This window comes from Cervus elaphus, chromosome X (genome assembly GCF_910594005.1).
Source record: "Cervus elaphus chromosome X, mCerEla1.1, whole genome shotgun sequence".
Taxonomy (NCBI): domain Eukaryota; kingdom Metazoa; phylum Chordata; class Mammalia; order Artiodactyla; family Cervidae; genus Cervus; species Cervus elaphus.
In genome coordinates, this window is record NC_057848.1 from 27,920,477 (window position 1) to 27,934,476 (window position 14,000).

General features: G+C 48.3%; 1 protein-coding gene across 8 annotated transcripts in view; it reads right to left on the reverse strand.

The window, feature by feature from the left end:
* ZFP92 (ZFP92 zinc finger protein) overlaps window positions 1-14,000 on the reverse strand; it is a 22,696-nt gene continuing 8,696 nt past the window's right edge. For 5 of the 8 annotated variants that reach the window (XM_043897624.1, XM_043897623.1, XM_043897625.1 and 2 more), the window contains 4 exons: window positions 7,566-7,616; window positions 7,233-7,359; window positions 6,254-6,358; window positions 1-5,912 (listed from right to left, as the gene is read on the reverse strand). In XM_043897624.1, coding sequence (XP_043753559.1) covers window positions 4,639-5,912; window positions 6,254-6,358; window positions 7,233-7,359; window positions 7,566-7,598 — 1,539 coding nt within the window. In that variant the 5' untranslated portion in view covers window positions 7,599-7,616 and the 3' untranslated portion in view covers window positions 1-4,638. Of the gene's footprint in view, window positions 5,913-6,253; window positions 6,359-7,232; window positions 7,360-7,565; window positions 7,617-8,918; window positions 9,028-14,000 lie in introns of all 8 variants that reach the window. The other 3 variants (XM_043897619.1, XM_043897618.1, XM_043897620.1) reach the window with 2 other exon arrangements.

Sequence of the window (14,000 nt, forward strand, 5' to 3'; positions counted from 1 at the left end):
TGCACACAAAACTTCACAGCAGGTTTATTTGTCAAGGCCAAAGTTTGGAAAACCTAAAAATGTACCAAAATAATTTTGATCCATTCAGAAAATAAGACTAGTACTTAGTGATTAAAAAATGAAGAACTTACAAACACACAACAACCTGGATGAACTTCAAAGTCATTATGCTGAGAGGTCAGGCAAGAAGAGTGCATGCTGCATCATTTCAATTACACAGAATTCTAGAAAAGGCAAACCAATGTGGAGTGACAGGAAGAACAATCACTGTGGGAAGGGGGAGGGCAAGAAGGGGTATGAAGGAGTGAGCACTGGGGCAGACAAGGTAACTTTTTGGGGTGATGGACACACATTCACCATCTTCACTGCTGTGATGGTTTTACAGGTGGATACACATCAAAACTCACCCAATTGTACACTCTGAATGTGTTCAGGTTTTGAAAGATGAACCAGCAACCTTCAAATCCTAGAGGGCCCTTGTGTTGTGATGTCATGGACACACTGGGGCTAGCACAAGAGGAAACCATCTAAGTAGAGGTAAAAGTGAGAATTGACCTGAGAGAATAAATGGCAGCAAGCCACCACCCGGGGTGCTTTGCAATTTTGGGCACTCCCGTTTGCCTTTGCCCGCCCCCCCCCCCACCAGTACTCTGTCCTTTTGACCCCTTCCTGCATGGAAAATTCTTCAGAACTGTCTAGATGACTCCAGTGTACACTTAGTGGTCTTCAATGTGTAAATTCACAAACTCTAGCAGTTATCATCTACAACTTTTTTCTTCCTTGATCTTAGAATAATTCTGTTAGAAAAAATTGCTCTTCTTCAGGAGCCAGCTAGAGACCAAACTTCTTTGTCTGACACTCCTAGTTGTTCGTGCTCTGGTTCTCATGACCCTTTACCCCATGTCTGCCCTACAGAAAGCCCTCCATCCTCTCAGAAACCCCATGATCTCCACTTCTCGTCTTCAGAGTTCACCTGGTACTAAGTTCTACCCTGACCTCCACACAGTACTTTGCTACCTAACCAGGCAAAGACTCAGCATCCTGAGCTGAAAGCTGCCATGTCCCCTTACCGTGGCAGGGATGGCAAAAGCGGGGTCTTGGCCCCTCTGGAATTGTTCACAGGGAGTTGCCTCCAGCCTGGGCATCCTGCTTCCCCTAGATTGCCACAGTATGGGCCAGAACCAGCCCCGGAGTGAGGGGGAAGCCATCCAGTAGAATTAGAAACTAAGGACATTCAACAACAGTGGTAACAGAATCCTGCAAGAGCCCCCTTCTCAGGCACCAGGCAGCTTTGCAAAGGGGAACAAGCCTTGCAGGCAATGTAAGCAAAAGGTCTAAGACACCAGGTCACTGATGGGGTGGCTCTGCCCTCCTGCTCTAGGAGTCCCAGCGGCCTTGGGCGGCTGCCCTTGGTCTCTGTGCAGCTCCTCTTGGAGGGGTCCTGGCTTCCCTTCATGCCCAGACACACTGTCTCGGCTCCCCCTCCCCCAATCTAGGTCAGCACCCTTTCCTGAGACCTTTCACCAAACTGCTGTTACTTCAAATCAACACCCAGACCTTCCTTATTTGTTTACACCCAAAGTCAAAGAATTCAGTTGGGACAGTTTACCAGTTATGAGAAGATACTGCCGCAGCACTTAAACAGCTCTTGAAAAGTGTCCCAAGTTTGAAAGATCAAATCATGTGCTACATGATCCAGCATCTGACAGGGTCGTCTCTGGAGCCAAAGCCCAGTCCAGAAGTGTGGAGTGTGAATTTTGTTGGGGGGCAGGTGGTGAAAAGCAGGCAAGACATCCCCAACAGTCTCAGCTTTTACACTCCAGTCGTCATGAGAAAGCAAGTGTGGGCCACAATCGCAGTTCCTCACCTAGCCGGGGGGAGCCCGATTTCAAGGCACAGTAGAAGGCAAATCGCAAGCATCCTCTCCGGACACTCTCTGGATGATTCCATGTGACCAGTTTAGTTCCTGATGCACACCTGATTGATTACCACCACATGTGCTAATGAAGTGGAGTGAAAATCTAATGAAGGAGTGAGACGAGGTGGAGAAATGCCAAACCAAAGATGCATCACTTATACATGTCACATATCTGGGTAAGCAAGCACTAAAGAAATCCTGGAGCCTTTCAGGGCACTGAGACCAGAGAACATGTGCCTGGCATCTCTGCTTGCATCTCTCCAGGCAAGTCCACTTTCTGTTGAAAAATCAGGCATCACCACCTGTACCCCCAGTATCTAGTCATCTCTAGGTGGGTCCCAAGGTATAAAAAGGTGCTCACATTCAAAATCTAGTCAGCTTATCCAGTGGAACCAATAGGTTGATGCTGTACTGGGGAGATACACCTTTTCTTTATTAAAAGTTGGTTACTGACCCATAGGAGTAAAGCCATTCACTTTCTAGAGCGATGGAAATGGATAGCATTGTGCATGGATTTACGCTCCTTCCGGGCCTGTCATGCAGCAATTGTTGCCCCAATCCTGGGTTGCCTCAGCTGAACAAAAAAGGTACCAGAGCCCGAGCAAATGGCCTCAGGCCGCTGTCCCCTGCCCTTTGTGGGGGTGGGCTTCCTGAAGCCCTGCTGCTTTAAGAAAGACTGTCTGGAACCTCAGACAAACAACATGCTTCCCAGTGACCTCACCACAGTGTTCAAAGACAACACTCCTTTAAAACGTCTATTTCTAGTGGAAAACCCAAAGCTGCAAATACTTTCCACTGCCAAAAGGTAAGGTTGGAGCCAACTGTGGTCTAAAACCTGAGGTCATTTGCTAAGGGGATAAGATTCATTTCACAAATATTTACTAAACGCTGGGCTCAAAGACGACGTGACACACAGAGCAAAAGGAGGCTGAAATAAAAGCAAGTTACAACAACTAAAGAACTTTTCCTAAGTCACAAATGTGCACAAGTGATGGTCATATTAACTGTATGAAACGACTTGCTCTCTATCTCCTTCTCACTCTCACTTCCAGAGTCATCCAAGCAGTGGGCGCTCCAAGCAGCATGTGCAGAAGGAGCCCTGCACTTCCAAGCCCAGTTTCTGGCAGGGGAAGTGCGTGCTTCTCAGAGGCCCGGTGGGGGAAATCTCCAGCACACCCACCACCTGCCTGACCTCTGGCAGTCCGTGTGACTGAGCCGAAGACCCTGGCGGGTGCTGAAGGGGGCTGGCAGGTGGTGAGCCAACCAGGATGCAGGGCTGAGAAGGGCAAGGGGGCAGAACTCCTGGTCCCAGCTCTGGGGACAGTGTGGGCAGAACAATCCAGACCTGCCAGCAGCTTCCCCCCAGGCAGCATGAACTCTTCCCTGCAGAGTTTCTGTGGGTAAGGTGGGCAGGGGGTGGCCTGCAGTAAAGTGCCATTTGAAGGCTTCACCCTGTCTCTGCAGGGATAGGGGAGGGAGTGAGAAGACGGGCCAGGCTTGCCAGCAAGCTAACTGGCCGTCAGGCCTGAGGTAGGCCCCTTTCTCCTTCCTGAGGTCTTCTGAGAGGGTTGGAAGGATTCTTATTTAAGGGGCGATTCCCTGACACTCCCCTATAGCAAAAATTTCTACTATGACTTACATTACACCTGAATGCAAGAACACTGAAAGCAACTGAACCTCTAATATTGTAACAAACATCATGTGAAAGCGAGAGCCATTACTGGGCTTGCTCTGTGCAAATTCCTAACCCAGCCTGCTTTCCTCCTGATCAGCACCAGGCATGAGGGGCTGCTGTTTCAGGGGGAGAAGCAACTTAAATTGTGTGCTTTAGGCACTGAGAGTGGGGAGAAGGAGCAGACAGGCCAGTCCAGCCCTTGCAGGCTGAATCTGAAGGCAGTGGGTGGGGTGAGCCGGGGTGTGGGTAGGAGACGAAAGGCAGCAGGGCAGCTGGTGGCAGCTGGGAGGGACCTGAGCCCAAGGGCTCCTCTCTCTGGGAGGGGAAGCCAAGAGTCCCCAGGCCTCATCCTCTTCGAAGGGCCCAGGGAAGCCATCCCCCCAAATCCCCTGAGCTCCGAAAAGATGGGTCCTGGGTGCTGCTTCTCCTGGAAGCAGCTGGTGGTGCCCGTGGGAGGCTGCGATTTTCAGGCACAAAGTCAAATGGCCTGGAAAAAGTATGGGCCACTGCTCAGCACAAAAGCAGGGTGTCCTGTGCTTTACCCCCCAAGGAGATGCCACTCTCCATGGGCTGATGTGTGGGCACACAAAGTGGGCACGAGCAATTCACTGTCTCAGTCCCTGAGTCCTTTCTCAGACCATTTCTGATGAATTTTAGGTGATGTCACAGTCCAGCCACAGCCTCGATGTGGAGCCCACAATTTTGAATGCTGTCAAGTCCCTCCCACTACTACGCTTTTAAAGGATTAAAGTGCTCTTCGTGTCTTCTACCTGAAAACACTAACAAGTCTTGGGATGAATTGAAGGCCCCCATGAGATGATATGGGTTACTACTTAACTCAAGGCACTCGCTCCCTCCCACCCACAGCACGCAGGCCCCAGGCACAAGGGGCAAGAGCACTTTCAGCTGCTCCAATGAGGAATACAAATGTGTGAAGGGGCCAGTCTGTGGTGCAGTCTCTGGGCTGCAATTGCATCATCAATGAGGGAAGGGAAGGGGACTAGGAAGGCTCATCTTAAAGCCAGCCCTCCTGCAGAGCACCCAGTCAGATGGTGGTGCTGGGGGCAGTGGCACAGCTGGAGTCTTGAAGGTGATTCTCATTCTCTGGATGGGACTCCGCAGTGGCTCTTTGGAGGCCCAGGCAGGCCGGTTCCATCTCTGAGTTGTTCCCCTCCAAGAGGTTCTGGTGAATTCTTGGCTGCTGGTCAGGCTGTGGTTTCTCCTTGGAGGCCTGGTTGCAGTCATCACAGTGGCCGCAGGCACAGGGCTGTGGGCGGCTGTGGGTGCGCCAGTGTTGCAGGAAGGCAGAGCAGTGGCGGAACGCCTTCCCGCACTCTTGACACCTGTAGGGTCTCTTCTCAGTGTGCACTATCTGGTGCTTGAAGAGGTTGGATCGCCGGCTGAAGGTCTTCCCACACTCACTGCACTCATAGGGTTTCTCACCGGTGTGCACCCGGTGGTGCTGGCTGAGGCCTGAGCGGCCCCGGAAGGCCTTTCCGCACTCCTTGCACGTGAATGGCTTCTCCCCCCTGTGGACACGCTGGTGGTGAATGAGCTGGGAGATGCCCTTGAAGGCTTTTGTGCACTGGCTGCACGTGTAGGGCTTCTCATTGCTGTGTGTGCGTTGGTGCTCAGTGAGGTTGGAGCTCCTGCTGAAGGCCTTGCCGCACACATCACAGGAGTAGGGCCGCTCGCCACTGTGGATGCGCTGGTGCTCCATGAGTGTGAAGTTGCGCCCAAACCGTTTCCCACACTCATCACACACATACGGCTTCTCGCCAGTGTGGATAATCTGGTGCTTGATGAGGTTGGAGCCACGTGTGAAAGCCTTTCCACACTCGCCACATGCATAGGGCTTCTCACCACTGTGGATGCGCTGGTGCTCCAGGAGTGAGAAGTTGCGCCGAAAGAGTTTCCCACACTCACTACACTTAAAGGGCTTCTCGTCACTATGGATGACTCGGTGTTTGACGAGGTTGGATTTCCGGGAAAAGGATTTCCCACACTGCTGACACACGAACTGCCTCTCCATGTCTTTGAAACTCGGCTGCCTTACAACCAAATCCTGCCTACCTCCGCAGCTGCTTCCCTGCATCTCTCTTCCCTCACCTGGGGAGCTGCCTTGGTCTTCCTCCCCAGGAGGGTCACCCCTGCTGGAACCTGTCTGTGGACAACAGGCACGTTTCTGTCTGTGCTCAAGTGTTTCCTCTGACTGCCCAGCTACCTGGCCCATGTTGCCAACCTGAAGATTGGCCCCTGGGAGTTCTTCTGGACAATTATTCTCCTTTGAAATTGTCAGCTTGCTATTCATTCTGTCACCTGGAAAGACAGAGAGAGCACCAACCAGCGTCACTACCTTCCTGGGTCTCAATTTAGGTTTGTTCTTTACCCTCACCCTCACTCCAAGTCTGAGAAGAGCTGAATCAGGAGTTGAGGGCATGGGAGAGAAAGGAAGATGACTATCAGCAGATAGGAAGGCAAGAGGGGAGGAGACAGCAGTGAGTTAGAAATAGAAGAGCTGTTGTGAGACAGAGGATTCCATGGCAGATTTAAAACTGCCACGAAAGAGAATGTCCAACCCAAAGTGACCATGCCACCCTCCATCAACTGCTGCTCTTTGCCAATGGCTCAGGCAAGCCAGTAGAGCTCCCCTCACTCACCTTCCTGCATCCCTGTGGTGATCCTCATCCTGTGGACATCTGCTACCCATGGTTTCTCTCCTTGCTCTAGCTGGATGATCAGCTGAGGCTTGGAGGACGAAAATCCTGTCCATGGAGAGGAAGCAGGTTAATCACTCCTGGACTCAGTCTGGCATTAGTATCTTCAGGACCAGAGAATGAAGAACTTTCTAGAAAGTGTCACTGGGAAGGTCCTGAGAAAAGGCACAGTCCCTCTAGGGGCAAAGAGCTCTGAGTGTATGAACAGGCTTGGCATGTATGAAGAGTCTTAAATAGGTGGTGATTCGGGTCAAGAGGATAACCATGTTATCATTTGGCCTGCAAGATGGGCAGCTTGTGGGAAATGGGGAGTTAGTGCAGACACTGAAGGGCAGACAGAGGGCTGGAGCAAAGCTGCAGGGAGTATCAAGAAGTGAACAGAGCTAAAAGGCTGCCTGTTTCACCATGTAAGAGAGGAGATGTCTCTGTTCCTTACACCAAACCTCACTGCCTGGTGAGGGGCAGAAACAACCAAGGGGGGGCGCAGTAGAGGAGCTGGTGCCAGCTCTTTCCAGATTTTTCCAGACTGGAAAACCAAGTCCTGGACCTCTATGCCCTGGGCTCTATATGGCTTGATGCAAGGAACAGATGCTTCTAAACTTTATTACATGAAATGTACACAAAAGGCAACTTTGGTAAAAATAAGTATAAATTAATGCATATAAATATTCAAGGATAATTTGCACTTATCTTTTGGGTAGATGAGGTTTAGTTAACCTCTGATTTTATATAAAAATACCTATAGGCCTAAAACCACTTAGATAAAACTGCCTTTGAGGTAAAAGCTGGGCTTCACTGGATTACTGACCTGATGGGGAAATGCATTTATTCTTGGAATCACAGTAACCTACAAGGAAAGGAACTCAGAAATAAACTGAGTTCTGAGACAGGTTGGGGGCCTGACTGTGTGCAGGATCCTTACCCAGTGACACCAAATTGTGGTGATTATCTAGCATCACTTGCTTGTACAGCTTCCTTTGTCTATGATCCAGAAGCTTCCATTCTGCCTTGGTGAAGTACACAGCAACATCCTCAAAAGATACTGGCACCTAAAACAAGCCATCACGGTGGTTTCAGGGGAATTCACCCCCATGGGCCCCAGGATGAGCTGGCAGCAACAAAAAACATGGGTCGTGGTGGGTCCCAGAGAGCTCGTCAACAGCTGTGACAACGGGACAGGAAAATGCAACGGATGGAGGCTGATGGGGGGAATGCTGGGCTGAGGGGCTGTCCACAGTCAGGGATCCCCACTTACCTTTGGTCTGGCTGTCAGGAGCATGGCCGCCATCTTGGGGGCACAGGGATGCTAAGGGGGTGGAGAGAGACCGGTGTGAGCTGAGCCTATGCACTGTGTGACCTTGTCCAGATAAGGCCCCAATCAGAGCTGCTAACAAAATTCAACCCATAACACTTTCCAAAGCTGAGCTCCTGTCCCCTCTCCTCAGGAGACAAGGATTCCATCTCTCCTCATGCTGGGCCCGCCTAGCCAGGCTGCAAGACTGTTAAGGGAGTGTCTTTCTTCTTTCCTTTTCTCACCTCCTTCCTCTCTCAACCCTCCTACTACATGACTAGCCCCTCAATCCTGACTTTCAAGCTACCCCTGGAAGCCCCATTGCCACTCCTTTGCCCCTGAGGTCTTTATATATACCTATATATACATATATTTATACAATTTCATTTATTTATTTTTGGCTCCTCTGGGTCTTTGCTGCTGCATGGGCTTTTCTCTAGTTGTAACCCCATGGACTGTAGCCTACCAGGCTCCTCTGTCCATAGAATCCTTTTAGGCAATAATGCTGGAGTGGGTTGCCATTCCCTTCTCCAAGGGATCTTCCTGACCCAGGGATCAAACCCAGGTCTCCCGCACTGCTGGCAGATTCTTTACCGTCTGAGCTACCAGGGAAGCAGAAATAGTAGAATGATGGGGGAAAAATATCTTGACAAGTGACAAAAAAAGTCAACTTGAAATGTCCTTACACCAATTAAAGGAGTACATTTTTATTTTAAAGAAATGCTATCAACTATCAGTGACTAGAGCAAAATTAATACTAAATCACTTGCAAGTAGCTATGTAACTAACCTCCAAGTTGGGACAAAAAGCTTATAACAAACCAATAATTCCTCCCCAAACTGGCAAAGCCAGATGAATACAAAATCATGTCTTAGAAGGCACCTAAGAGTTGCCCAAGCAGTGAGAACAAGAGGGACTAAAGTTCAGGAGATAACCATGGAGAGTTAATTTAATGCTCTTTTCTTGGACAACTCAAGGCACAGGGAACAGGCTGAGAATTACACTTTGTCCTGAGCAGAAGTTTAAAGCAGTCTGAGAAGGCTATAGTAACAGAATCAGAGACATGAGAGGTCTTAAGCATATGGTTGTCTTTTCCGCTCATGGTGTGTATGAACTTCTGAAGCTAAAAAGGCCAAAAAACTAAACTGAAAGTCTGAAAAGCAGAGCTCAGGGAACTGATACAAAACTTAAGAGTTAAGGAAACTTTAAGGGAAGAAGTCTGGTGAACAAACTAGGTTTTCAGATGAAAGCCAAGAAATAATCAAAGGCAGCTGATACCTTACTAAAACAAAACCCAACCTGCACTCCATTCAGTACCTGCCTGAATTAAGGGGTCCAACTCCCACTTTATCAGTCCAGCGAAGAAAGGGTGGAACTTTTCTAGGGGAAGATATAATCTTCAGGAGTATCTATGATTTTAAAGATTCTAAAATATGAATTAAATTAACATTTAATTATAAATACTGCAAGATTATTTACATTTCTAGCATTTAACTAAAAATAACTATGTTACCAAGAAATAGGACCATAAGAACAAACCTCAAAAAGAAGAAAAACAACACAAAACAGAACAAAATAAGCAATCTACATATTTGAGTTAACAAACTAAGACATTAAAATATAATTAATATGTTAAAGAAAACAGTGGAAAAGATGGAAGAAATACATGAAAAGATGGCATATTTCCCTAGACAATTAATATCTGTATCAGAAAAGAATCAAAAGGAAATTCTAACTGAAACGTCTAAAGTGAGCTCAATAAATGGTTTTAACAGGAGATAGGGCTTCCTTCATAGCACAGTTGGTAAAGAATCTGCTTGCAATGCAGGAGACCAGGGTTCGATTCCTGGGTTGGGATGATTCCCTGGAGAAGGGAATGGCAACCCACTCCAGTATTCTTGCCTGGAGAATCCCATGGACAGAGGAGCCTGGCGGGCTACAGACCATGGAGTCACAAAGAGTCAGACACGACTTAGCAACTAAGCCACCACCAACAGGAGATTAACACAAAAGTCAGAATTTTGAATTGGATGACATGTCGATACAAAATACCAAAAATAAAAGCCCAGACATTAAAAAACAAAAAAAATGGAAAATACAGAAAAGACCAATAAGAAACATACGAAACACTATAACTGAAGATCTAAGAAGAGAACAGATATGAACGTTTACAAGACTTTCTAAATATAAGAGGAAGGTATTAACCAACAGATTTAAGAAGCTTTAAGAATATCAAGCAAGAGAAATTAAAAAAAGAAAAATTATACAAAGGCACAACATAGTTCCACTGATGAAAACCAAAGAAAAAGAGAAAACTTTACAACCAGTATGGGGGAGAAAGAGTAAGGAGGAGATATAGTACCTTCAAAGGAGCAGTAAGAAGAGTTAGAACTAGAGCTAACTTCAAGGAAAAAAAATGGCAGAAATTGGAAAAATAGGATAAAAACCTTAGGCACCACAATAACCATTTGCGTGAGTTATTTTACAACAGGCGGTCTTGGTAAGGAACACAGAACCAACAAGCCACCACCAACCACAAGAATTTGGGAAAGGCCAAAAGGCCACATGTCCCAGGATGCTCTTTGCAGGAATCCATTTTGGCTAAGCAATGCATGTGCCACCAGGAAGGGCCCTGAGTCAGAACGACTGGCCAAAGACAACCTGGAAGCTAATCCCACCCATAAAACCTGAGACTGCAGGCAACGTGGCTGAGCAGTTCTCCTGGGTTCCCTTACTCTACTGCTCTCTGCCTGGGTGCCCCTTCTCAGTGAAGTCTTTTGTAAAGTCTCAGTAAATTCTCAGGACGTGTGTCTCCTTGGACAATTCATTTCCGAGTGTCAGACAAGAGCCCACTCTCGGGCTCTGGAAGGGGTCCCCCTTCCTGCAACAAAACCATGAGGTGAAATGCTGAGGGCTGCTGGCCACATGATGTCAAAATGTCTTCCCTATTTACTGCTGGTCAGAAGAGACGAAGTGAACCTAATGGTGGGACAGAGCTGGGATATCCCCCAGAGGTGGGATGTCCACTCCCTCGGCGGAAGTGCTCAGTAGAGCTCCTGCCAAAGCTTGACCTGATTCTATGCTGCCTTGGGACTCAGCTTCTGGTTTACAGAGGACCTTGGGACAGAGGGACTGGTTAAAGGCACCACAGTGGAGCAGCCAGCGCTGATCCAGAAGGTGGGCCGTTTCCTGGTTTCCTCTGCAAATCAGTGTCACGGGGGGAAAGAGGAGGCTGGGGAGGGAGAGTGCTCTGGATGAAAAGAGAGTTAAGTGGCCAACAGCCAAGTGCAGTGGGAGTCCCTGATGACATGCTAGCATGAACAAAAGAAAAATCAAAGGGGGAGTGGGCGTGAGGGTGGGGCGACTGCTGCCCACATGGTGAGTGAATCGTGGCCCCCGGGTCAGAGAAGAAAATGTCTTTCTCAAGAGATGCACAGTGAACCATTTGGGGAGAACAAGGCTTGTGAAGTGACTCTCAAGCATTTTAATGGAAACAAAAGAAAGAGAGAAGGAAAGAGGGGGAGGGAGGCAGAGAGAGGGAGGGAGGGAAACAGGCACATAAGGCAAGCTGGAGGCCACTGCTAACCCTGGGAGGTGGGTACTGGGCTTGGTTGGACTATTCTACTTGTCCATTTGCTTGACAGTGTTCAAAGTTAAAAGGGAAAACAGTCTGGTAGTTCCTTAGTAAGTACACATAGTTATCATCAGGCCCAGTAGTTCCACTCCTGAGTATATGCTCAAAAGAATTGAAAACGTGTTTTCACAAAAATTTGTCCACCAAAAAAAAAAGAAAGAAAGAAAGAAAGAAAGAAAGAAAGAAACTTGTCCACTAAAAGAAAAAAAAAAACCAAAAACTTGTCTTCCCATGTGAATTAAGTGCAGAACAATTCATAATCTCCAAAAGGTGGAAACAACCCAAGTGTCTATCAACAGAAGAGTGGAAAACCAACCATTGTCTAGACACAGGTGGAACATTATTTGGCCGCAAAGGGGAATGAAATACTGATCTACGCTACCATGTGGGTGAACCTGGTGTCATGACGCTAAGTGAAAAAAAAACAGACACAGACACAAAAGGCCACATACTGCATGATCAACCCTGAATATTCACTGGAAGGACTGATGCTGAAGCTGAATCTCCAATATTTTGGCCACCTGATGCAAAGAGCTGACTCACTGGGAAAGACCCTGATGCTGGGAAAGATTGAGGGCAAGAGGAGAAGGGGGCGACAGATGGTTGGATGGCATCACCGACTCAAAGGACATGAGTTTGAGCATGCTCCAGGAGATGGTAAAAGGCAGGGAAGCCTGGTGTGCTGCAGTCGATGGGGTCACAAAGAGTTGGACACGACTGAGCAACTGAACAACAACAACAACTACTGCATGATTCTACTTATATGATGCAAGATAAGATTTCATAAGAGCTTTCTCGATCGAGTTTTGAGATTATGACTAAAAACTCTTTTCCTCCAATTAAAATAAATAAATTAAATTTAAAAATATTTAAAATACATATTGTGGAAAAAAAGAAAAAAAAAAAACTCCTTTCCCTTCGCCTTCTCAGGCAGTTTGCTAAGCTCTCACCCCACCAACCTCCCATATCAGGGCCCCTCTCTCCTGGTCCACTAAACCCATGGCCCAAGTCCCACTTATTGAGGTTTCACACTCTGGGGCCAGGTACCAGACAGCTAGTACAGCCCCTGTGTCCTGGAGCCTGAGAAACCATTCAAACTAGCCACTGCCCAGGGACCCTGTGGACACTAGCTACCCCTATCAGGTTCGCCTTCCCGTGGCACTCACCCCTTCTTCTGCCTGTCATCTCTCCAGAGTGTCACTGTTCTGTAGCTCACTATAAAAAAATCTTTAAATCTTATAAAACATATGACATATCCAGAGAGTCATAGGTAGATCCACATGGTCAGAGAGCCAGGGGCTGGGATTGGGTAGGGTGGGGTGACTGCTTCATGAGGATGGAGTTTCTTTTTGGGGTGATCAAAGTGTTTGGAAGTCGCTACTGGTGACAGTTGCACAGTGTTGCCAATATACTTAATGTCACTGTCAAGGGATCCTCTTTTACCCTCTTTTACCCATGTTCACTGGGAAACCACCATCATTCACTGAGAGGCCTCCACAAGCTGAAGGGGTGGGGGTGTGTGTGTGTGTGTGTGTGTGTAATACTGATATTAGCAAGGGTTTTCAGACTAGTGTCAAATTGTTTTCAAACACATCACAAGCTTATTTTTTTTCTCTATCAAGACTGTACTGCCAGGTCACCATCCATTTTGAAAAACACAGAAAAACTGAAAGGAAGAGGTGTTTTCTCTAAACCCGTATCCCAAGTTGTGCTGCAAGCCCTCAAGAGAGAAGATACTTGAACCGTGACCGCCCAAGACAAACATGTCACAGACAGAGTTCACTGGTGGACAGAGACTGACGCTCAAGTTTAGTACCACAAGGCACATCAGAGGTGCCAGCCAGCAAGCTGGTTACACACAGCAGCGTCTATCCTTGGGACATAGCACCCCACTGGCAGCATAGTTTCAAATCCTGGAAAGAAACATGACAAGCCCTGTGCTCACAGACCCTGTGTGCGTGTGTTAGTCGTTCAGTCATGTCCAACTCTGAGACCCCATGAACTACAGCTCGCCAGGCTTCTCTGTCCATGGAATTCTCCAGGCAAGAACGCTGGAGTGGATTCCCATTCCCTTCTCCAGAGGATCTTCCCGACCCAGGGATTGAACCAGGGTCTCCTGCATCGCAGGCAGATTCTTTATCATTTGAGCTACGAGAAAGTCCTTTTCACTGACCCTAATGCCCTAAAAGCCCCCGTCAGGAACAGTGTGACTTTCTCAGAGAGCAGGAATGGAAGAAAAGATATGGAAGGAGCTTGCAGAACTGGAGGGCGGCTTCTCCCAAGACACTTTGGCCTTGGTGGGTCTCCAGAGAAGGGGAGAAGCTGAAGGATGATTCTAGGCCCCAGGGCTCGGGTTTCCCTGAGATAGGGCACCAGGTATGCAGGTGAGGGCCCCTCAGATAGCAGCACTTGGGGCAAGGAGCTGGGAAGGTCCCAGGAGTCTGGGGAACCTGGTAGCCCCTTCCAGGCTGGTCTACCCCACAGAGGGGCGGCAGACTCCCCGTCACTGGCTGAGCCTGGCTGGAGGTGGCGGGATGGAGAGAGGAAAGGTGGAAACGTGAGCCCCAGAGGGAGAAGCAGAGGGCTTCAGTGCTGATGTCTTCTGAAGACCACGAGATGGGGCTATTTCCCCAAAAAAAGAAAACGGAAAACAGGGAAGGCATGCAGCAGTCCCACTGAGGGCGGGTCAGGGAAGTGGGGCTTTGCCGTCGACCAAGAGGGACGAGCGGGGCCACTAGGGTTGGCCGCCTTCTGCCCTGCTGGAA